Raw genomic sequence first — 21,099 nt, forward strand, 5'->3', positions numbered from 1 at the left:
ACTATACTGATGATGTGGTTATGTCTTTCGAGAGTCAATCATGTGGATGGATGATCACATCAGTAAGTCATGATAGACAAGAAAATTAGTGATGACTAGGATGAGATTTGCCTAGATGACTAGCAATCTGGTTTAGTATGAAACAGGTTATATTATGGTAGCATCGATGGCTGGAGTTCAGAATTGTTACTTTATATGCGGGGAGAATGCTTTCCCCAACCAGGCCAATAGGAAACTGTATCCACCACACCGCCCGGCAGAATCAGCTTGAGCTGACAACGTAACGCGCTCTGCCTGTTGGAAGCTCCGTCAGAGCTATCATCATCAGACTACCTACTATCATCCACCAACATCCACACTCGTCATCAACCGGCCATTCCCATTTTTTAGCTTGTTGGACGGCTCTCAATCTTTCTGTTCTTCGCACTCCGACAGTGTACATTTTGTCAAACGAGAATTTTCCGTCAGCCTCCAGCTGCCACAGACACAATGGTCGGCCACGGCGTCACAGGGATGCTCGGGGAAGGTAAGTCACTGGTTTATCGACGAGTGACAATGGTTCAGAGCAATTTCTGATGGTCTATTTAGATGGAATTCACATTGACATGAACCACTTGAAGACCGGAGAGGTCAAGTACGTCTTTCAACTCCTGCTCATACAAGTCCTCATTGACAAACTGCTAACTACCGTGCCTTTACAGCCTAGGTACCTCGATGTGAGTGAGCTGATTTCACATTGTAGATTTGGCTGGTATATTGATTGCAGATAGTATGGCTATCAACTTCAAGGATGGTGTTATTCTGGGAGCAGATAGCCGGACAACTACTGGAGCTTACATCGCCAACCGAGTCACCGACAAACTCACACAGGTTCACGATACCATCTGGTGCTGTCGATCGGGATCTGCGGCGGACACACAGGCTGTTGCGGACATCGTCTCCTATCATCTCAACATGTACGGCATCGTGAACAATGAGCCTCCCAGCACCCAGGTGGCCGCGGCTCTGTTCCAGGAGTTGTGCTATGAGAACAAGGATATGCTAAGGTTGATAACCTCCCCCAGCTTGCTGAAGGAGAAGCAAAAACGTACTGACGGGATTTGATGGTAGTGCTGGTATCATCATCGCGGGATACGACCCACGCCATGGCGGTCAGGTGTACTCGATACCTCTGGGCGGGTCTCTACACAAGCAGTCCTACGCCATTGGCGGCTCGGGATCAACTTACATCTACGGTTATTGCGATGCTCACTGGAAGGAGAACATGACGGAGGAAGAAGGCATCAAATTCGTGCGCAACGCCTTGCAGGAGGCGATCAAGTGGGATGGCAGCTCCGGAGGTGTGATTCGATTGGTGGTGCTGACGTCCAGGGGATCTGAGAGACATTTGTATTTGCCAGACACGGAGTACACTGGACCCGGCTTAACCAACAGATCATGAGTGCAATCATATACGGGGATGATTTGATTTGAATGATGTTGACCACTTAAAATGTGCTCATCTGCATCTATATCCGCTGACGCAGTACCTCTCTGGTCGCAAGGACGGGCAATTGCCTTGTCGAGAGGCAACACCAGGATAGAGATATTCTTCACATTCAAGCAAAGTGGTGTAGCGGAGTATGAGCCGGACATCTGAAAGTGACGGTTTGCGGGATTTAAATGGACCTGATAATAATAAAGACCTTACCTACAATCTCAGCCCCCTGTCGTCGAGCTCCTCAAGTTCGATAATAATATTAGGAACTCCGTAGCGCGTTTCATACGTATCATGATCGCGGGGATTCTCGGTGAGAAGTGAAACCAATGATGTTTTTTGACTAGGAGAACATTGCTCTTTCCAGTGATGCGATTGCTCATTTCCAATTTGAGTTGTGTCAAACAGAATACGAAGTAATGAATAATAAACCAGTGACCTGAATCACTCAGCATCAAAAATCGTTACTATGCAATGTAATAGTCCATATGTCGGTGGACCAAAGATCGTAACAGGAGAACTCGAAGAGATGAACCAGTCATACTCCCTACTAGCCCAGACCTTTTGCGAACCCGAATCATTGCGTATCCCCTCAACACCTGCACCGTCAGAGTCCTGTCATTCGTCCGCTGGAGCCCGCCCTTATTGGGCGACAAGCTTGACCTTAAGGTATCATAGCTAGTGCTGTCTAGGTAGTAACTATCCCGTAGTACTGAGTCGCTTTGAATTCCGGTCCGGATGCTTGGAGTATCCGAGTATGTGTCTCTTTCTGGCCATGGACATAAAGTATATCGTCCGGACACTCTGTTGAAATGTATATTCTCTTGAGGGATAAAGAGTTGTCGCTAGTAGTGCGGAGAACATCGTCTTATCGCCAGAGAACGAGGAAATAGTCAGCAATATCCAATAAGGATCATCATGATAGTCGTGGTACTATTGCTACCTGGGGTACGGAGTTCTCTGGTAAGACAACTTAAGGTAGAAGTAATTGTGGCTTAACTCCTTAACAAGGATGTATATGATTAGTATTGAAGCTTTAAGATAGTAGTATGTAGAGAGGTAGAAGGATTCCGTGGCTAGATATCAGATTCATGTTGATGGAGTTGACCGACTGAATTCCATACATCACAATCAGTATTATTTTATTTTTCTGGTTGATCGTCAGCATAGATAGATAGTAGTATTCATCATAGTCAACATCATCACTTGGTGATTGTGGAACCCCCATCCTTCAGATTTCCTTGTTGTTGTCAAGACGTCTTCATCATCATCCTGTAGTAGTCTATGGCCTTCGCCACTACTGACTGACTTGAACTGAATCTGTCCTGATTTCATCCTCCGCCCCATTCCTTTACTCTCCCATCCTTCATTCCATCCTTCTCTGGTCTCTCTCTTTTTCTTCAGTTTGTTTTCCGTCCTATCTTTGCTTTTTCCTTGGAACCTCATCTTCGCCATGGATCATCGAACTCCCTTTCATCCTCTGTGAACCCTTTTCCAGCCTGGGTCGGGTCCATTGCCTCCCGTGCACTGTGACCTTTTCAGTAATAATCGCGGGTAAAGCTGCGGTCTCCAGGTCCAGGCTCTTCTAACGTCTCTTGAATTTCTTGTTTATAATAGAATAGTAATCAACCCCTCCTTCTCCTTAGCCCATCACGCACTCTGTCTCCGAGTCTTGCGATCGAGACTCGACTCCCTTATGTTCCCCACTTCGCTTGTCCTCAATGCTTTCTTGAGGCTGATTGTCGTTCCGCCACTGTTGCTCTAGGATTCGCCGTTACGCGCGCGATTCCTCACACTCGCCCTCTATCTATTTTCTCCTCGGCTTGACATGGGATCGGTCGTTCTGAATCAACCACGGTCGGATCGAATTGATAGCTCCTACACGATGCTGGGCGGCTCCATAAATCCATCGGAATCTGTTTATCGGACCTCATCTCACCATCCGTCGTCACAGCTGGAGACCGGAAGCTCCAGGTCTACGTCCGCGACCACTACCCCACCTCGTCCACGGCCCCGCCATCAACGTCTGCCGCTGGCTCTGCTCGCCTGCACTCCCACCCACCACCATATGATGTACCGGCCTACATCTCCCGTCAATCTCACATCAACTCCCTTCCTTCCACCCGGGCGTCTTCAACTACCCCAGGGCCAACCCACACTCCTCCCCATTCGGTCTCAATGAGCTCGACCACCTCCAACCACGCACACCATCCTGAAGCTTCCTTCCAGTCGACTCCATACACCTCCAACCGATTCGGAAATGTCAGCCAGACGGCCACGGAGCCGACACTGGTCGCTTCGTATAGCCACTCATCACCCGCGTCGCCGCGGTTGAGGCCGACATACCAGTCGCTGCGCTCTCTTGGAGGCTCCGAGGCCAGTTCACCGAGTCGCATCAAAGTTCGTGACTTGTCTCATATCCAGAGCTTCGCTAGCGAAGAGTTTTTGGCGCAGTCGCAGAGGAGCCAGGCGCCCGGGTCATGGTACCAAGAGCGTCAGTATGAAATCAGTTCCATGCCGGTCACGGATATCATCGAGATGGTAGCGGGGCTCCTGACGAAAATTACCACCACCAACGACCTGCACCACGAGCATGTCCATCGACATATTCCGCCACCTGATAGCACGGCCAACCTCAGCCCACAAGCTACAAGCGTACTCGCTTTTCATGGCAAGAACGTACCGAGTATCACTATTCTCAGCTACCTAACGCGTATCCACAAATATTGTCCCACCACCTACGAAGTGTTTCTCAGCCTGTTGGTATATTTCGATCGCATGACGGAGTTGGTGAATAAGGGCCAACTCGAGCGCCTGCAGCGCCGCTGGGACCGTGGAGCAACCCTGCACACTGACCCATCCAGGTCGAGGTTTTCTGATTCGTCGACCGGTCCTCATACCCAAGCGTCCCCGATGGTCACTCCGCCATCATCGACCGGGATGCGAGCGCAGGATCCAAAGAGTCCGTCCTCCATTTCACCTTCTCTTTACCCTCAAGACGAGAACGAGAGCCTCTCGCATTTTTTCGTCGTCGATAGTTTTAACATTCATCGGCTGGTCATCGCGGGCGTGACTTGTGCCAGTAAATTCTTCTCTGATGTTTTTTATACTAATTCTCGATACGCAAAGGTTCGTAACCCTTGAACCGAGGTAAGAACAAATTCGCTGAACTTCATTTAGGTCGGAGGCCTCCCCCTAGTCGAATTGAACCATCTCGAACTTCAATTCCTCCTCCTGAACGATTTCCGCCTCTCAATCTCTGTTGAAGAACTCGAAGCGTACGGTACGATGCTGGTGGAATTCTACGCTCGAGAGATTATAGCCCAGCAGCAGCAACAGCAGGCACAGAATCCAGCAGTGCCTCGTCCGATGGATCCACCACCCACGGCCACCGATTCCCAATCGGACGGCATGTATATGCGATCCCGCGAGAAGCGCCGAGCCGACCAGCCAGAGGTCCGCCAGACACCTACGCCCCATAACAGCCATAACTTAAATCTGGCCTGCCAGCTGGTTACCTTTGACCTTGCAATGCTATAGTTATAAGGTTTACTGGTCTATTGCGCGCGGATATGTATCAATGACCGGCCTGCTCCGATTTGATGATTGGCGTCTCATACCCATTTTAGCCTTGTGCTTGTGCTGGTTCCGGTTCTTCTTCGCACGTCTCTTAAGGCATCGCTTCGTCACTTGACCTTTTTTTTCGTATAGACTTTGGGCTGTCAGCACGTCGGTTTTCTCTCATTGATTCTGGCGACGTTTCTATATCTTTCTACTGGTCTTCATTCGTCTTCGATATCCTGCAGTCTTGAATCACCTTGTCCCGCCTGCTGTCGCTGCATTTATGAGCTGGCGTTCCCGGCGTTGTTCTCTCCGCTGTCTCTTTTCTCTTCCATTCAGGCAGTCTGGCCATGCGAATCATAACATTATATTCTCTTTCTAATCTCCAATTGAGATTGGTAAATCGCAGTCGTCTCATAAGTCGCGATCAGCTCAAGCTCCATTCTAGAAAATCCGCATGCGACATGCGCATCTTTACTCAGCTATCCACTGTTCTGTCTGCCAACGACCATGAAAGCAGACTCGGAAATGGCAGTGGAAGAGCCACTGCGACTGGGGCTGCACGCCTCTCATCCATATTTGCCTATAAGAACCAAGTATCAGATCGCATCGAACTCAAGGACTCTCACACAGGGCTTTTGTGGATATATTGGACGCTTGCATCAGCAGGGTGAGACAGATGAGTCACATTGCATTTAGTTCACATAGTTGATGGCCACAATGGATAGATCCATTCCTTCTGATCTGGAGCAAAGTAAGCAGACAATGGTCATAGCGAAAGAAAAACCAGAGTTGTTTGCTTCTTTTGACCTGCACCTATGTCACCAGTAGATATAAAGCTCTAATTACCTGATTATCGAGAGTAGGCCCTGACCTCCTGCATCTGATATGTAGGGATATGCAGATGCGGATGCATGCCGTGCATGCAGCGTATGCAGCTATGTACCCCTTACACCAGTCTAGGTTGCATGAAGACACCCCAATCATTGTTCTGCCTCGGATACGTAGACGAACAATATAGGGAGGCATATAACTCAAAGCTGTTCGCCCAGCAGTGTGGAGAGACTGCCACAGCTATCGTCCAGCAACTACCGTCAAGCCCCTGCAGTCTTCATCTACCGCAACTTGTGCTTGGATATGCCCCACCAGACCTGCATGCATGTGCCTTTTTAAGATCGAGGCAACGATACTGAATGTTGCAGAGTCTGAGGCCCGAATCTAATGAAAGGCAAGCGCCGAACCTCGTCTGATAGGCATAAATGAGTATGTGGAGTGAAAAACTGAAAAATGGCATTGTCAAAGCCCAAAATCAAAGCGGACTGGAATAAGAGATAAGTATGGAAACCATCAGTCCGTACGTGCAAAGCGCAAATCAACAAACAGAAAGACAACAAGACGAACAACCCGAACACAGAATCCATCCACCTCGACGCACCGAACCCGCATCGTCCAAACACCTGGCAACCGATGATCATAGTACTTGATGTGGTACGTTAGCAGCGGCTTTGAGAAACAACCAAGCGAAAGCTTGACTCACGAATCTTGCTTCGGATGCTTCCCAACAACCTCAGCCAGCGCACACCTCCAATCCGCCCACCCTAGATCATCTCAGTCAGTGCGAATAACAAAACAACAGAGGACACCAAGCTTACCCAGTATCTGTCGGAATCCCTCCTACCTCCAATTTTCGGCGAACCACAGGACCGTTAACACGCTAGGAGATCTCAGCAGTTGCCAATGAAGCCGCCACCAAAATCGGAGCTTACCATGCGTTCCAACAACACAAGCCACCATCCTCCCCCACCATCCTGGAGACTCCCTCGATTGGCCGCGGGCCTCTGGCGCTTCAATCCAAGTCAGCCAACTCAAGAAACGCGGCTTCTGTCAATAGAAGAGCACTCACCTGAAGTCAAATCGAAGTTCGGCTGCAATACAGTCTTTCAAGAGTGGCCACCAATCACTAGATCGTATCAGTGTCAGTAGCAGAAACAAAAGGAGAGCAACTCACCACCAACTCTACACTTTTGCGCCACCACAAGCCTCCAGAGGCGTATACAGTCTTCGGTGTCGCTCTCGGCATCGGCTCGGCGGGGCGGAGCGCCGCCCTTGGCGCTTCTGGCGGGGTGCGTCATTACCACACGGAATGTCCTACAATTCCAGTCAATCCAGCTTCGATGATGTCAGGAGACGGTCGACTCACCTTAAGGTCAGAGCAGTAGCGCCATCAATACCTCAACAGGACAGAGTACGCCAGTGATCTATAAACTCATCAGCAGTACCTGGTTGGTCTTCCCCATCGAAGACCAGAGCCAGCAGACAACTGTGAAGGGACGGAGCTGAACGAATAGACAATACGGTGTCACAGTGGAAACGAGTATTATCTCGAGAAACCAGCCATCCTCATCAGACCCCCACGGGTTGAGCAAGAGTAGTGGAAGTGGCCCGGTCGCCGCTAGTAACTACGTTTGTGCACGTGCTTCGACTTGACGATCCAGCGAGACACAGGCTGTACCGTAACATCTCCGAAACGAACGCGCTTCGCTGGTTTATCCTTGCGGAGTCGGTCGGCGGACGGAGTCGAGCGTCGAGTGCGTACAGGGTCTGCTGCTGGAATCGCCGTGTTTCGGGTGCTGTTAATCGGGGCCGGGTGAGGTGACGTCAGGTGTCCCTCGCGGGATCGGTTGGCGAGTCGTGCCTGATGCTTGGCTCGGAATTGCTCGATGGCGGCGGAAGTAGTGGCCCGAGTCAAAGCACGTTCTTTTTGCTGAGTGATCATCTCGTCGATCCAACGGCGTCGCTCGGCCTGGGCGGCACGAAGGTTGGAGATGCGGTCGAAGACCGAAGAAGCGGAGGGACGGACTCGTTCTGAGCTAGTGACAGGACGAGTGACAGGACGAGCTACGTTGACAGGAGGAACGGAGGGACGGACTCGTTCCGCGCGAGTGACAGGACGGGTGGCGTCAATGGGAGAAGCGGAAGGCGTCGACTGTTTTCGTGCTCTGACACGGGCGACAACTTCGTCGAAGGCAGCGAGTTTCGAAAGAGTGGCGCGGCGTTTGGCAGAACTAGCGGCTGCTTCTTCGGCGAGAATGCGGATGCGCTCGGTGAAACGGGTGGGACGGGTGGTCGGAACAGAAGAAGTGGAAGAGGGTTCGACTCGAGGTTGGGTTCTAGGGTCGACTCGTCGTCTCTCTGGGTGACCATAGCGGGAACGAAGCGCTTGAGAGCGGAGTCGAGCTCTCTCCATAATGGAATGGACGACGTCAAGGGTTCCGTCCCGTTGAGCAGCTCCTCGACTCTGCGAGGGAAGGCTGCGGGTGAGAGTGTCACCTGTCCCAGTGCGAGCTGGAACAGGTGCACGAACGAAGCGAGTAGAAGGAGCCGAAAGGGAAGGGGCGGAACGTGCAGGGGCAGGGGCAGGGGCAGTTGCACAGGAAGACCGAGTGGAAAGATATGAACGTCTACGTACCTCGGTGAAAGAAGAGACGCCAGCTGAACGGATGGACGAACAGTCTGACACGAAAGACTTGCAAGGAACCGCCGGAGTCCGGCGATTCTTGAAGCGGGAGAAGGAAGAGGAGAAGGAGGAAGAGGCGAGGGAGGAAGGGGAGAGGGAGGAGAGGTTGTACCCAAGCTTGCTGAGACGAGACATTGCGAACAACGACCGTCAAAACAATTTGGTCAAGAACGGAAAAAGAGGGAAAGGGGAAAACGGGAGCAAGAAAAAGGTGGTAGCAGTAGCAGGAGCAGTAAGCGCAGAAACACGATATGAAGTTGAGACGAACGCAGAGCGTGAAATCACGATACTAGCATCAGACGACCATATGGTGTTGAGGAGAGAAAGAAGAAGAAAGCGGGAAAAGAGGATGGAGGAGAGAAGAGGGATTTTATAGGATCTGTTTTGAGTTCCAGAGAGAAGTAGAGGAAGGAGCTCAAGAGGAAGTCGAGCAGGGAAGAGCAGCACCGACAGAGGGGCGTGAGGAAGCAACGAAGGCAATGACGGCAGAAGGGAGGCGCATACCGGCAGCCATGGCAATGGAGGAACGACATTCAGTTGCACATTAGATCGATTGACATGGGATGGCATGGGAGAACATAGATAATCAAGGAGCCCAGCATCATATATCCAACCGACAGAAGCTTGTAAACCTGCAAAGATGTCGACGTAGCTAACGGTCATTTGCGTGTCGTAGCCAGGCATATCCTGCTCATTAGTCCGCTGATACCTAGGAAAGTGTGAGACGTTAGAAGCAGGCAGGAGCAGGAAAAATGTTGTCCCAATTCAAGACTCCTTGAGAGAACAAAAAGGTATCATCCATTCAAAGCACTGTTACGACTGGTAAATTCATATCATCGTATGCATGTAGAATCATAAACAACAATTCTCAGCCCCCTTGTGTTGACCTATACCTGCGCCTGTTCTCCGGTGCGCCCTCGTTATTCAAATATTTGGGTAGCATGCCCGCGTTACTGCTGACTCTAGCGTCATTCGATCCGAGGAGGACTCGACGACTTCTTCCCCATAGGACTCAGACTTGAACTTTTCTCCATCAGTACGGGCCGGCATCTTCAGGAAGACGAATGAGGAGAGTTTACTTACGACCGACGCCTCTCGCCTTCTTTTCGAAAACCTTCGATAATCTTGGCGATCTCTTTCCTACCAGCACGAGCATCAACCTTCCTCCCACCCAAGCTCATGCTGACTTTCTCATTTGCATTGGCGGTTAACAGTCGTTTCAGAAGAAGGTGCCGCATACTCAGGCATACAAAGACGCCGCAATCGCTGCCATTTTCCTGTACGGGGGAATCTTCCAGATGAATAAACCGTATTGGCCGGTTGAGAAGCGTGCCAAATTTCTGCGTCACGGCTCTTGCCTCCCAGTAGTTCCCCGGAGGCAGCGAATCATAGTGAAATGCCACGCCGTCAACAATGGATATCAGTAGAAGCGACCAGTGCGAGCCACCCTCTGCTTCAGTCACGTTCCGGCAATCGTTGATGGGAAGAAAGACATGCGTTGTACGAGAGAAGTCGGGTAAGGCCTCACGCAATGAGAGAGGATTCGGCGTCTGTAATAGCATGAAAGACATGCTGGGACGAAGAAGCACAATATTGGACGTCTTATACTGAACGAGGAACTCCCTCTCCAGATATCTGGATTCGTCAGTTCTCCGACAGCCATCACAACACTCGCCTGACTTACTCCTCCCAGAAGGAAATAATCTGCGAGCAAGTTAGTTACCGCATGCATTCTACGGCCACTATGCAACCCACATTATCCGTAAGCCAGTCATTCTTGAGAGTCTGCATGTCCTCCCTCGTCACTGCAATTTGTCAGGCCATCCAGTCACGCTGATATAAACCTGGGGGATACCGTACACCGTATATCATAGTCTATCAACACCAGCCCTAGTCAAATCCACTTTGTTCTAAGAAACAATATCGAAGAGGAACACCACTCACAACTAAGATACGCATCCTCCGGGTTCAACTGTCAAAGCTCAGCACATCCCCAGATCAAATCTCCGCAGTCCCGCCGACTGCCTCACGCGGTAGGTTGCCCGACTTACAGTATCACCAAACCGCCTCATCTTTTTGTGCAGCTTTCCTAAGCCCCGTCCCGCATTGTGTCCGGCTCCTGCACTCAATCCTCCGAGCTCAGTATATACCAATCCGTGACTGTGCGAATAGAATCCAACTTCGGCGATACGGAACGGGATGAATTTCGTGTGAACCGATCAAACACAGCGCTCGTACCGATTTAAAGGCACCTATAAAATGAGGAATATACAAATCCAAAGATAAATATAGCTTCTCGTTCAGCCCGCTACTTTGCAAGACAAGCATCAACTGAACGAGCACGCAGCGGAATCGGAGATTCCTTTCAAGAATGGGCTCGTACGACCTTGCGGGGGTGGGGAAGATGGATAACGGGATCGGCGCAGGGGAATCGTTGACGAAAAGGCTTCGGTTATAGTCGTGTTCACAATTGTTTGAACCTGGAAGTAAGGCTTGATTGATATCACTGACGGAGCCCCTTCGCCCCCGAGCTCCTCGTCGTCGACAGGAAGATTCCAGCTTGCTCCCTGCGGCGATCCATGAGCCACTTCAAGGTGCCGCGGTGCAAGACGTCACTTGGGGCTGGTGCTGCGCGTGGCTGGTGCTGCGCGTGGCTGGTGTTGCACGTGATCCTACCGCGGCTTGCTCTATGTGTGGGCGAGTTTTGGAGGCATCTACGTTAGACTACGGTGTAAAACGGTATAGACGTTCGAATTTAATGCATTCGTCGCTCAATCAGGGGTATCTAAATGTACATTCGAATATTGCCTTCTGAATGGTAAGAGCAGTGGCAGTGGGTCAATCAGTCGCTTCCTTTTCCACCCGCGTAATTGCAACCAAAGATCTTCCTTGTCCGTCATATCAGAAAATGCACGCCATAAACAGACAATAAAAAGCAAATATGAAGGATAAGTCCAACATCGGCCCATGCATCAGATTCATCCACCGTTGCAGTTGAGTGTGATATGAATATAAAGCGTAGATGAAAGGTCATCCAAGGCCATGGTACTCTGACAGAAAAAACAATTCAAGTATTCCGCTGGGAATCGTCATGCAAACATATAACATCATAACACGCATAATTTTACCCGCGTAGTCGACTTCTAACTCGAGAGCTTCGCAAAGTGTTTGTTCCAGATCCACCCCACCTGGTGGGTTGGATCGTCCTGGTTTATGGCAAGCCAGAGCTCACCCTTTTCAGCGATGACATCAAAAATCTCTCCGGCGACATAAGTGAGATAAGGATAACCGGCTTCACGCCGCGCCCGATCGATATTAAACTCATAGATGCTTGCAGCGAGGAAGAGTACCGTCGGCTTCTTGGGCGCGGTGTCCTCCACAGGTGCGTCGTCCTGCGGATTGTCCGACATGGGCATAGCGGACGAGAAAAAGCCCGAATAACGACCTCCAGGAGAGGTTGGTGGATTCTCAGAGATTCGGTCGTTGTTTGATGAAGTGGCCATAATGTCGACGAGGAATGGCGAGTCAAGACTTAACCTCGGCAGGCTGGGAAAGGACTCTGGCTTGGGCTGTTGGGCCATGGACGCAGAGGAGGAGTTCGTGATCTGCTGCAGAATCTGACTCCGTGGGAATTCAGAGCTTTCTGTCGCAGCACGACCTGAGATAGCTGAATCGGCTCGATGGCGGCCGTACGATCCCAGGGATTGAGCGTCGAGGCTTGGAGACTGGAAGATGTTGCTGCCGTTACCGAAGTCGTGGGAGACTTTAGGTGATTCACCCATGGTAGACCCTATGCGAGTGCTAGTGCTGTTCACAGTTGACGGCCGCCGAGGCGAACTAATGGTAGGTGCAGTCGAAGGCGTGTTGAAATTGACAAGATTGATAGTATCAGCCAGCAGCGATCCGTTGCACATGCCAAGCGACAAAACCTGCGCCTCCGCCAAAGTGAAGTTTGCAGACCAGTCACCGATGATCTGCTGGATATCGTCGGGAAAGGGGTCGATGAGATCCGCAAATCTTTTTTGGAGGATGTTGAACCACGTAGTTTGTATGTGCACAAAGTTTTTCAGGCATGCCTCCATCATCCTAGCAGTCAGAGAGTAGAGCTTGGGCAATTCGTCCTTGAGGGTCTCATTGAGAGCTACGAATTGTTCGCTTTGCTCTGTCGTTTTCTTGTCGGGCTTGTCACCACGGTCCTTGATGGATTTGAATCGGGCATGGTCCATGAGACGCTTGTCCCGTTTCTTCATCACTCTCTGGGGCCCGTCGTAAAGTTTGAGCAGCGTAACCATCGGGTCAATCACGCTTTTCCGGACAACGGCGAGCTGAGCATCTTGCATTAGCCTGAAATCTCATTTCCACACGTCAAGAGTCTGCTCCACTTACATGTTCAGGCAGAGCTGTGGCCATTATTTCACGTACTGCCATCTTCAGGTCACGCCACCTGCTCTCCACGTCCAAGTAGCCCGACTGGGCCACATCGACGAATCCTTCAATCGCAGCGACAAACTCGCTAAATCGATCTAAGGAGCTCTGGACCTCCCGTGTGTACATCTCTACATCACGCATCACAACTTGTAGCTGGAAGAAGCTATCCCCAAATCGTTGCGATAGGGCGTCGTACTGCTTGTCTTCGAACATATCGGAAAGGCCAACTTGTTGTCTCAATTTCTCAGTGCGACGACCAAACGCCTTTGACAGCCCGGTTCTAACATCTGATTCTTTCCTCTTGCGGCCAACTACCTGACCGACCAACTCTGCTCGTTTCTTCATTTCGTTGATACGGACCGAGATGTTAGTGACCTCTCCTAGAGCATTTACCAGATATGGACGGTCCGGGTGGTCGCTGGGGGTTGAATCTAGAATCTCGCTCAGGAGTAAGGGGTACTTTAATATTCGTTGCACCGGCTTCACAAGTAGCGAGTCTAGGTCCCAAGCAGTGGTGAGATCTGAAGCCCACTCCCGACATTCTTTCAGCCAAATGGCTACTTTCGGGTTTCGTTGCAGCACTTGAAGTTTCTTGTTGGCGGCATCGTGGTTCTTCAGATAATCGGCGTACACTTTCTCCATGGGAGCAATATGAGCCAGGAAAACCTGGCCAATAAAGGTTAATCTGTCTTTTTCTGTATCAGAGACTTCACCTGCGCCACTCGCAGCCTCTGAGTCTGTCCTGGATGCATTGGTATGATTGTTGCGAGCGCTGCGTTTACTGCTCCATCGCTGAGATTTTGGCATAACATAAACACTTCTTGCTGCCTCTTTAAGTGCATCCTGGAAGCTCATTGAGAATTGCACAATCTGATCTGAGTTACCGAATAGGATTTTGACGTCTTCGGGTGACAGATCCAAGCATGAACTCGAAGTCCCTTTGTAGATATCGTCAACGACCTTCATGTCCCTTCCAAAACTGTACTCAGTATCAACCAGTTCTTTGATGACATGCTTCCGTTTCTTTAGGCGTTTTTGCTCCGGGGATGGAGAGCATTTGCGAATATCGACTCGGATCTGGTCGGTAGTGGAAGGAACCAGGGATGTCGCTGATGAGTCAAGGGTGTGGGAAGAGGGCGTAGGTTGAAGCCTCCGAAGAGAGGAGTCTTCGCTGCTTCCAGCACTTTCAACTTGGCCCAAGGGTGCGAAAGTCAGTGACGGCACGAACCGAGAGGATGTTTGTGTTGACTGGATACCCAGTGCAGCCTCTGGCTTTTGTTGCGAATGATTAATCGCCTCGTTGGCGATCGACTGGGTGACAGGATCAGAGCTGGGGAGCGCAGTCTTTGGAATCTCGCCTGATTTGAGCTCTTGCGGAGGTTGGACTCTGATGGCGAGACCCAAAGTGTCTCGGCCCTGTTCGTGCCCATTCCGATCTGTAGCTGATGTGTCCAATCGTGGAGTTGATATATTATCTCCTGCAGAAATACCATTGCTATCTTGCTCTTGGGGGCCCGTTCCATCAGTAACGGCCGCTTGCATCCAGTCTGCAATAGATGGAGAAGCATGTTCCCAATCATCTCGAAATATCAGGCTTGCCGTATGCCCAATTCGTTCCGAAGGAGGGAAACCATCGGCCTTGGATATCACAACCGGGTCATCAGTCAAGCTATCCGTTCTTCCATCCGTGCGCCTCTCAAGCCGAGCCTCAGGAGACGCGCGGATTGCAGGCATCGGAAGACTATGGCCTCTGCCACGAGCCAGCTCCTCAATATATAGCCTAGATACCCGTTTCGAATCCCATCCACCAAGTCTCGCCAGGTTGGGAGCGCTAGGATGCATATAAGCGCTTCTTTCAGAAACGAGGTCGGGTTTTTGTTCGGTGACAGGTTCCCTATTGGCTGAGACGTATGCGGTGGGTTGATGACCAGAGACAGAGGGGGCATTACTTGACGAAGCGGAACAGGACTGGGTAGCGACCTCGCCGTCCTGTCCAACTTCTTGTAACTGGGAGAGGTCATCGTCGCTGCCGTCGCAATGGTCGTCCGTGGACTGTTGGTTATGAAGGGAAGACGACCAGGAACCTATACTCCACCTGTTCAAAATTGCATGACCAACTTGGTCCGAATGCACGAAAGCATCAGGGTGTACTTGACAATCGCTGGAGGCTACCGATTCTTCAGAGCATGGGGCATCACTCAGCAGTACTGGAACTGATACCCTATCCTCGGTATCAGAAAAACTGTAATCCGCTTCATCACAAGACGATGTGTCAGGGCTCGATTCCCGGATCTGCATAATTTGACTCAGTAATGTTCGGTGAGAGGCATGGAGGCTCTGTCGACTTAAACTAGCTTGGGGCTCGGGGTCAAGGGCAGTGATATTAGTTTCGGCCGACACTGGTGTTCGGGCGCAAGTAGACTGGTCGTCGTCGGCGGCTCCCGGGGAAAAGATGCGGACCGCATGCTCTCCAGCACTTATGTCCGGAAGACCCAACGTCGGGGAGTCCATTGTCATGGGATGGGCGTTGGGGTCTTTTGCTGCTGTGTCGTGAACAGTGACATTGGTGTCAATCTGCAGCTGGGGTAGTCGCCGTGAATCCCCGTCATCCGATGTCAAACGTTCTACTTCATGATCGGCCGCGGTTGAGATCTCATTCACGGCAGAGTTACGCTCGGATGGCAGGGAACGGTCGATTCCGGTGTCCCCTTGGGAGTTCTGCTCTGACCAAGTCGGCTCATCATGAGCCCGCTGGCTCTCTTGGGCTTTAGCACGAAGTCGAAGCTGCGCTGCTTTTTCCTCTTTTCTTTCATTCTCTTGCACTGTGCGATTGAATGCCTGCTGGATTTTCTGGCGTCGGGTCGCGAAGTCGACATTGCCCAGCTCCGGAAGTCGACGTCCGCGCGTCCGCGAAGTCCGCAAATCCCCATCGCGGTTTAGCTGTCTCTGAAAAGTGGACACTGTTTCCACAACTCGAGATCGCGGCGTGGTGGAATTTGTTTGCGAAACAGGCTGCCGAGGTCTTGAACTGCGCAGCGGAGGTGACTTCTTGGGAGGAGGAGAGGCTATGTATGCTTCAAGGAGGGTGTTCCTCTCCGTTCCTCGACGAGAACCTCGACCATAAGTCATTTCTCGCCTTCGAGGCGATGTCATCCCGATGGGTGTACGGTCATCATCTGCGACAGCAGGAGGGGATTTGGGGGACGGTTTGGGGAGTCGGCTAATGCCTTTGGGTGGTAGCGGAACTTGCACGTCGAAGCGATTGCTAGAAAGTGGGTCGATTTTCAGTTGGGAACAGTCCTCCGCAACGGAAGCAGTATGGAGACGAGTGGACGATATAGGTATGCGGGACTTGGAATGTGAGCTCTCCAGAGACCCTCCCAGCCCTGGATGCAAGGGGCTCAGCACCGCCATGTGGGACTCAGGCGAGTATGCCACGACACCAACAGGCAAAACTCCAGACAGGTCACTTCTGGTTCTTCGATGACTACTGCTGCCCTCGCCAGTGCTCACAGCTTCAAGAAATGGCGTGCGGCCCAGATACCATGCGGTCGGCGTCAGAGGCGATAACCCAGCTGAACGGTCCGGATTGTCAAGGAGTGCAGGATTCGGGCTAGGAATGCTTCCCTCAGAACCTCGACGTCGCAAATGTGCCGGAATTCCCAGTCCTGATCTTGGGACCCCTGTATCAACTGTGAGCAATCCACCGAACGGCCGCCGAGGTAGCGATGCCTCCAGAGTTTCCAAGGCACTGTTGTTGACCACGCCTGCCTGAAAAGATCTCGACAAGAAATCTCCCTTGGAATGATCGATTGACTTCCACCGGGATGGCGGCTCTCTCCTTTCCTTTGGGAGGTCACTCAATTCTCGCAATTGGAACGGTGCCTTGGATCTCACTACGCTGTCGACGAGACCGGCCGGGCTCGGAGCTCTTGAGGGTGACTTCGAGGTAGACGCTGATGTCGTTGGAAGTGGGAGCACTTGGTCAACGTTCTGATTGAATTTATTCACCAGATCTTTGAACGATGTCTGTCTTGGTCTCGCGGTCAAGTTTGGGGCTGCTGCTCCTTTGATGTGATTTGACCCACGGGCCCTATAATATGAGTCCGACACCGAACGATTTTGCGCGATACTTCCACGCGGTAGCTCCCCAGTTTTCACCGTCAATGAAAGTGCACGCTGCGCGTAAGTAGATCGATTTTCAGTGGCGGGACCAAGCTCTCCAACCATCGAGGTATCACTTGAATTCAATGCCCTTTCACTTCCTTCAACCACGACGGAGGAGGGGTGTGGGCGATAAAATTCGTCTGCGTCCGGCGATGCTCGACCTTTCTGGTTGTGGTTTTCTAATTGAACCTTTGAGGAAACGGAGGCGGGCACACAGCTTGTTTGAGAGACTACCGCAGCCGAGTGAGTAGGATAAGTATCGACCAAAGGCTCGCGAGTCAAAGAAGAAGACGCTCCGACGGTTGGGGGTGTATCTAATGGCCTTTCAAGAGGGGAGTCATAATATGCTCCGTTCGAGCTTGACGAGGATTGGCGGCGGAATAGATGCGGTCTGCTGTCAGGCAAGCAAGAAACGTGTTCGACATCGCTGCCGGACATCTTGCATTCTTTCGACCAACGGTCAGCGTTCGGTTATCCGGACGTTTGCATTCCGCAATTATTTTTCCCAAATGGAAAACCAAAATAAAAAAGGCAAAGAAGGGAAGCAGCTAATTTTCCAGTCGATATCCTTACCTTTTTTTGGCCCAACGGTCGACAATTGGCGATGATCCTTCCCGTCCGAGGATATTAGTACTGCGATGTGTTGTTCAAAGCTGGTAGGTTGCGGGCAAGATCGCAGCTTGACCGGCTGGAGCTACAGAGCAGTCGTCCCGGGTGGCGCCCCAGTTCAGCGTCATATTTGAGACGAAGGATGCAAATTCCAGGCCAACGGGGTGGTACTGAGATCCAACCCCGAGAAACAAGAGGATGACTGTTCAGATGGGAGCGATGGGTAGGAGTCGGGGAGAGAGCAGAAAACGAATGACGGTTAACGAAGGCGAAGGACAGCCGGAGGGAGCTGCAGGGTCGATGGATGAGCGAAGGAAGACCAGGCTGCGGTTAGGATGAAAAGGCGAGCGAGCAGGACTACTGCCGATAAGTCAGATGCGGAGCTGGGGGGCTGTTTGCACGGCGTCTAGACGAACGGGGAAGAAAGAGTGGTGGTGGTCACAGGCGGGCCGAGAGGGGTTGTTGAGATCCAAGTGGCAGCGCGAAATAAAAAATAATAATAATAATAATAACAGAGTAGTAGATAGTACGTAGTAATAATAATAGAAACAAAAGGACCGAATCGACAGGGAAGCTGGGTGTAGGACAAGAAGACAGCGATAAGCAATGCAGATAGTCTCAACAGACTATAATGACGATAGTATCTAATAAGTCAAACTCTCAAAGTCGATCCTATCAGTTTGTTGGAAAACAGCGATAGATCAACCATGAAAGCAACAGTGTAGATTCTATATCAAGTCGTCTTTGTCTGGATGGAGAATGCTGAGACGAGAGGGGAGCCAATAACTGTATGGGATTTGCTGGGGCTTTGAGCGATATGGAGCAAAGACTTGAAGAGTGGTGTGTAAAGCGCCTCACTTACCTACAGATCGAATCTGCGTTTAGTGTTGCGTGCTGGACTGCTGATGCTGATTGGGGATTTGAAACAAGTTCTCGAGGCGCAGAGAGATGTTATTATTGCGCAAGAGTAATGGGTCACTTCTTTGTGCTAAATTTCCTGAGGATTCCTCTACTTATTATTATTGGAATATGGATCCCGACAGAGGTTCAGCTTCTTTCGTTGGGTGTCATTTTGAGGGAACGGTCTAGTTCCTCAGATTTTGTTTAGAAAGAGTGGTCCTCATCTCCTTGATCCTTGGTCCTTGAAAGGAAACAAACTAGAAATGCATTACTATTTCTACCTAGTCAAGAAAGCTAGAAAACGATCGCGCGAACAAAGTGGGGTCACTGGGTTGATAACCTGGTTCATTATTGCCAATAAATAGTCTAGGTATCAATATGCGCCGTAGATATTCTCTAGATTGGTGATGAAAAATATGGACACAACGATACACTATATGTATTTCACATGTGCAGCTTACATAGTACACTATTTATGAGCATGCAAGTAAATATGATAGAGGATGATATTGCTAGATTGTGATACTGAGAAGTCATCTCAGATCCTGATCGATCGTCTTTGTTAGTGTTGAACTGCTTGAACTTAGACGATCCGACTAGATCATATTGAGATACTAAGAAGTGTAGACACTGAGGCTGGATAGATCATGATCTGCATGTCTGACAGTTGTAAGGCCTAAGGATTGTAAGCATTCCGGGTCATGGAGCAATGTCAAATACCTCTTTTACTAAGTCTCCTGCTCTGTCTACTTAGGAATCACGAGGAGAGGAGATTCTGACTCATCGCGTCTATAGGTAACTAACTAACTAACTATACTTATTTGCAGTGCGTTGTGGATGTATCATTTTAGAGCCGTTTTCCCGGCAGGGTCCACAAATCTCGCTTGCGGGACAGCTAGCTAGGCACGGAGTACGTAACCTGTAACTCTGTATCCTTTGATGGAAGAACTTTGCTCCTTTCTTTCTGTTCCTGGCCAGTTGTGACGGAGTCGGCTTCCACACACACTTACAGGCTAGGACCTTGGAAGATGGGATGGTCGTCATAGAAAAAGTAGTAAAATAGCGTAGTCACCAGCTTCTGGGATATTTAGTACAGAGAAACCCCTTGGTAGCTAGCTGGTGTACTTAACTAGGTACTGAGCGCAGAGCGACTCCAGTGTTTCGTCATGTTTACCTTAGCATTATTACGATGGCCGACCCGGAGTGAGGACCTCCCTTTACTCATTATTGGGAAGACCTATCATTATCAAGGATCAGTGAGCCAGCTGGCTATTTAAGTATATAATTATTGCACCACCTCGCCGCTTAGACCGTAGAATCAATAATCGGCAAGCAGAAGCTTGCGCAAATCACTTGAGAAGCCTGAGAGCCAGTGCCTTTGATCTCAAATGATCACTTCACTACATTGATATAGCCCTGCATCTGCATCTGTCAACTGTGAACTGTCAACTGTCAAACCAAGCCCTTGTGTTGTAGCCCGCCCTTGTGTTGTCCATGGGTTGTCACCGCCTGTGAAATATTCAGGTAGACCTACGGAGTACGGTGGATAGATACCTTACCTACCTTAGGTACCTAGGTCCCATTCCATTGTCGTGTAACATCCTTACTGGACAATCCTCAAGGGTCATTTGCTTGCTTCGTTGTACATGACTACCTTATCTGGTTGCCTTTCTCTTTTGTTTCATTCCCTAATTACACCGCTTGCCCTGTTATGCCGACACGAATTAGTTAAATAACAATGCCCTTGCAGCTGAGAATGTGGCTTGTTTTGTCCCTCAAGCCTCCGACGGTATCAACATTTGTGGATTCAGGTACGGATGGTCTATCATTTCCACTCTGTCCAGGGGCCGTCGTCCGTACCAGGGTTTCATTGCCGTCTCGAAAACTTCAGTAGCAAATTATGAGGGCCAGAGGGATGGAGAGTGGAGACGCAATTATTTACGGACTACAGCCATCCTAATCCGAGAATCGGTTAGTGCTGCGAGTCTGCGACTTTTCTAGACCACCATCGTTCCAGGGATCTGGCTCGATTTTTTATCCTTGTCTGTGCGAGATTGCAGCCTGAGCCACTAGGCTACTGGCTGGTTGCAACGATGATCTCACCTCGTCGCTAGCTTGTAGACACACGGTGGTTGCTCCGTGTTGCACTTGACTAACACATACGTAAGTGGTCATCTTAGTTTCATGATCAGCGATGCTGGATGCCGTTATTAAGGCATATCTGGTTGGCTGTTTTCATGAAATGAAGTATCAAATATTCGTAGAGCTAAGGACCTAACTTATATACAGGCCATGAGGTATCACAACCACACATCCAAAGGCAGACTATGTATTTCTAACTTCCCGTCGGGCCGCCGGAGGTTGCATTCTGCATCCGCTCTCCAGGGTGTCTTTGACTTTTGTGTGATTCATGTCCACCTTAGGTTAATTGCGCGACTGG

At 50.4% G+C, this 21,099-nt stretch overlaps 6 protein-coding genes across 6 annotated transcripts; 3 read left to right on the forward strand and 3 right to left on the reverse strand.

Moving 5' to 3' along the window:
* The first annotated feature begins 426 nt into the window (after window positions 1-426).
* Window positions 427-1,683, forward strand: pre3 (proteasome core particle subunit beta 1). The gene is made up of 5 exons (XM_024828109.1): window positions 427-526; window positions 589-634; window positions 702-716; window positions 771-1,046; window positions 1,111-1,683. Exons 1-5 carry the CDS (start codon window positions 490-492, stop codon window positions 1,439-1,441), a joined length of 705 nt encoding a protein of 234 aa, XP_024679378.1. The 5' UTR covers window positions 427-489; the 3' UTR covers window positions 1,442-1,683.
* A 1,683-nt stretch (window positions 1,684-3,366) lies between these two features.
* On the forward strand, window positions 3,367-5,203 carry P174DRAFT_272883 (putative cyclin-dependent protein kinase complex component). The gene is made up of 2 exons (XM_024821525.1): window positions 3,367-4,606; window positions 4,658-5,203. Exons 1-2 carry the CDS (start codon window positions 3,656-3,658, stop codon window positions 5,015-5,017), a joined length of 1,311 nt encoding a protein of 436 aa, XP_024679379.1. The 5' UTR covers window positions 3,367-3,655; the 3' UTR covers window positions 5,018-5,203.
* Window positions 5,204-5,832: 629 nt separating this feature from the next.
* P174DRAFT_272911 (uncharacterized protein) lies at window positions 5,833-6,376 on the forward strand. Its single transcript, XM_024821526.1, has one exon. The coding sequence runs from the start codon at window positions 5,953-5,955 to the stop codon at window positions 6,229-6,231; it is 279 nt and encodes a 92-aa protein (XP_024679380.1). The 5' UTR covers window positions 5,833-5,952; the 3' UTR covers window positions 6,232-6,376.
* An 861-nt stretch (window positions 6,377-7,237) lies between these two features.
* On the reverse strand, window positions 7,238-9,147 carry P174DRAFT_444531 (uncharacterized protein). Its single transcript, XM_024828110.1, has one exon. It carries the CDS (start codon window positions 8,688-8,690, stop codon window positions 7,491-7,493), a length of 1,200 nt encoding a protein of 399 aa, XP_024679381.1. The 5' UTR covers window positions 8,691-9,147; the 3' UTR covers window positions 7,238-7,490.
* P174DRAFT_273178 (Ulp1 protease family protein) lies at window positions 9,107-10,554 on the reverse strand. Its single transcript, XM_024821527.1, has 5 exons — window positions 10,500-10,554; window positions 10,311-10,430; window positions 10,240-10,259; window positions 9,639-10,190; window positions 9,107-9,572 (listed from the first exon to the last, which is right to left on the reverse strand). The coding sequence occupies exons 2-5, from the start codon at window positions 10,344-10,346 to the stop codon at window positions 9,524-9,526; spliced, it is 657 nt and encodes a 218-aa protein (XP_024679382.1). The 5' UTR covers window positions 10,347-10,430; window positions 10,500-10,554; the 3' UTR covers window positions 9,107-9,523.
* A 1,144-nt stretch (window positions 10,555-11,698) lies between these two features.
* On the reverse strand, window positions 11,699-17,588 carry P174DRAFT_376356 (putative Rho guanyl nucleotide exchange factor; the record flags this gene model as incomplete). The annotated part of the gene is made up of 2 exons (XM_024822682.1): window positions 11,699-12,880; window positions 12,942-17,588. The coding sequence occupies 2 exons, from the start codon at window positions 17,586-17,588 to the stop codon at window positions 11,699-11,701; spliced, it is 5,829 nt and encodes a 1,942-aa protein (XP_024679383.1).
* Window positions 17,589-21,099: the final 3,511 nt, after the last annotated feature.

This window comes from Aspergillus novofumigatus, assembly GCF_002847465.1.
Source record: "Aspergillus novofumigatus IBT 16806 chromosome Unknown P174scaffold_7, whole genome shotgun sequence".
Classification (NCBI taxonomy): Eukaryota; Fungi; Ascomycota; class Eurotiomycetes; order Eurotiales; family Aspergillaceae; genus Aspergillus; species Aspergillus novofumigatus.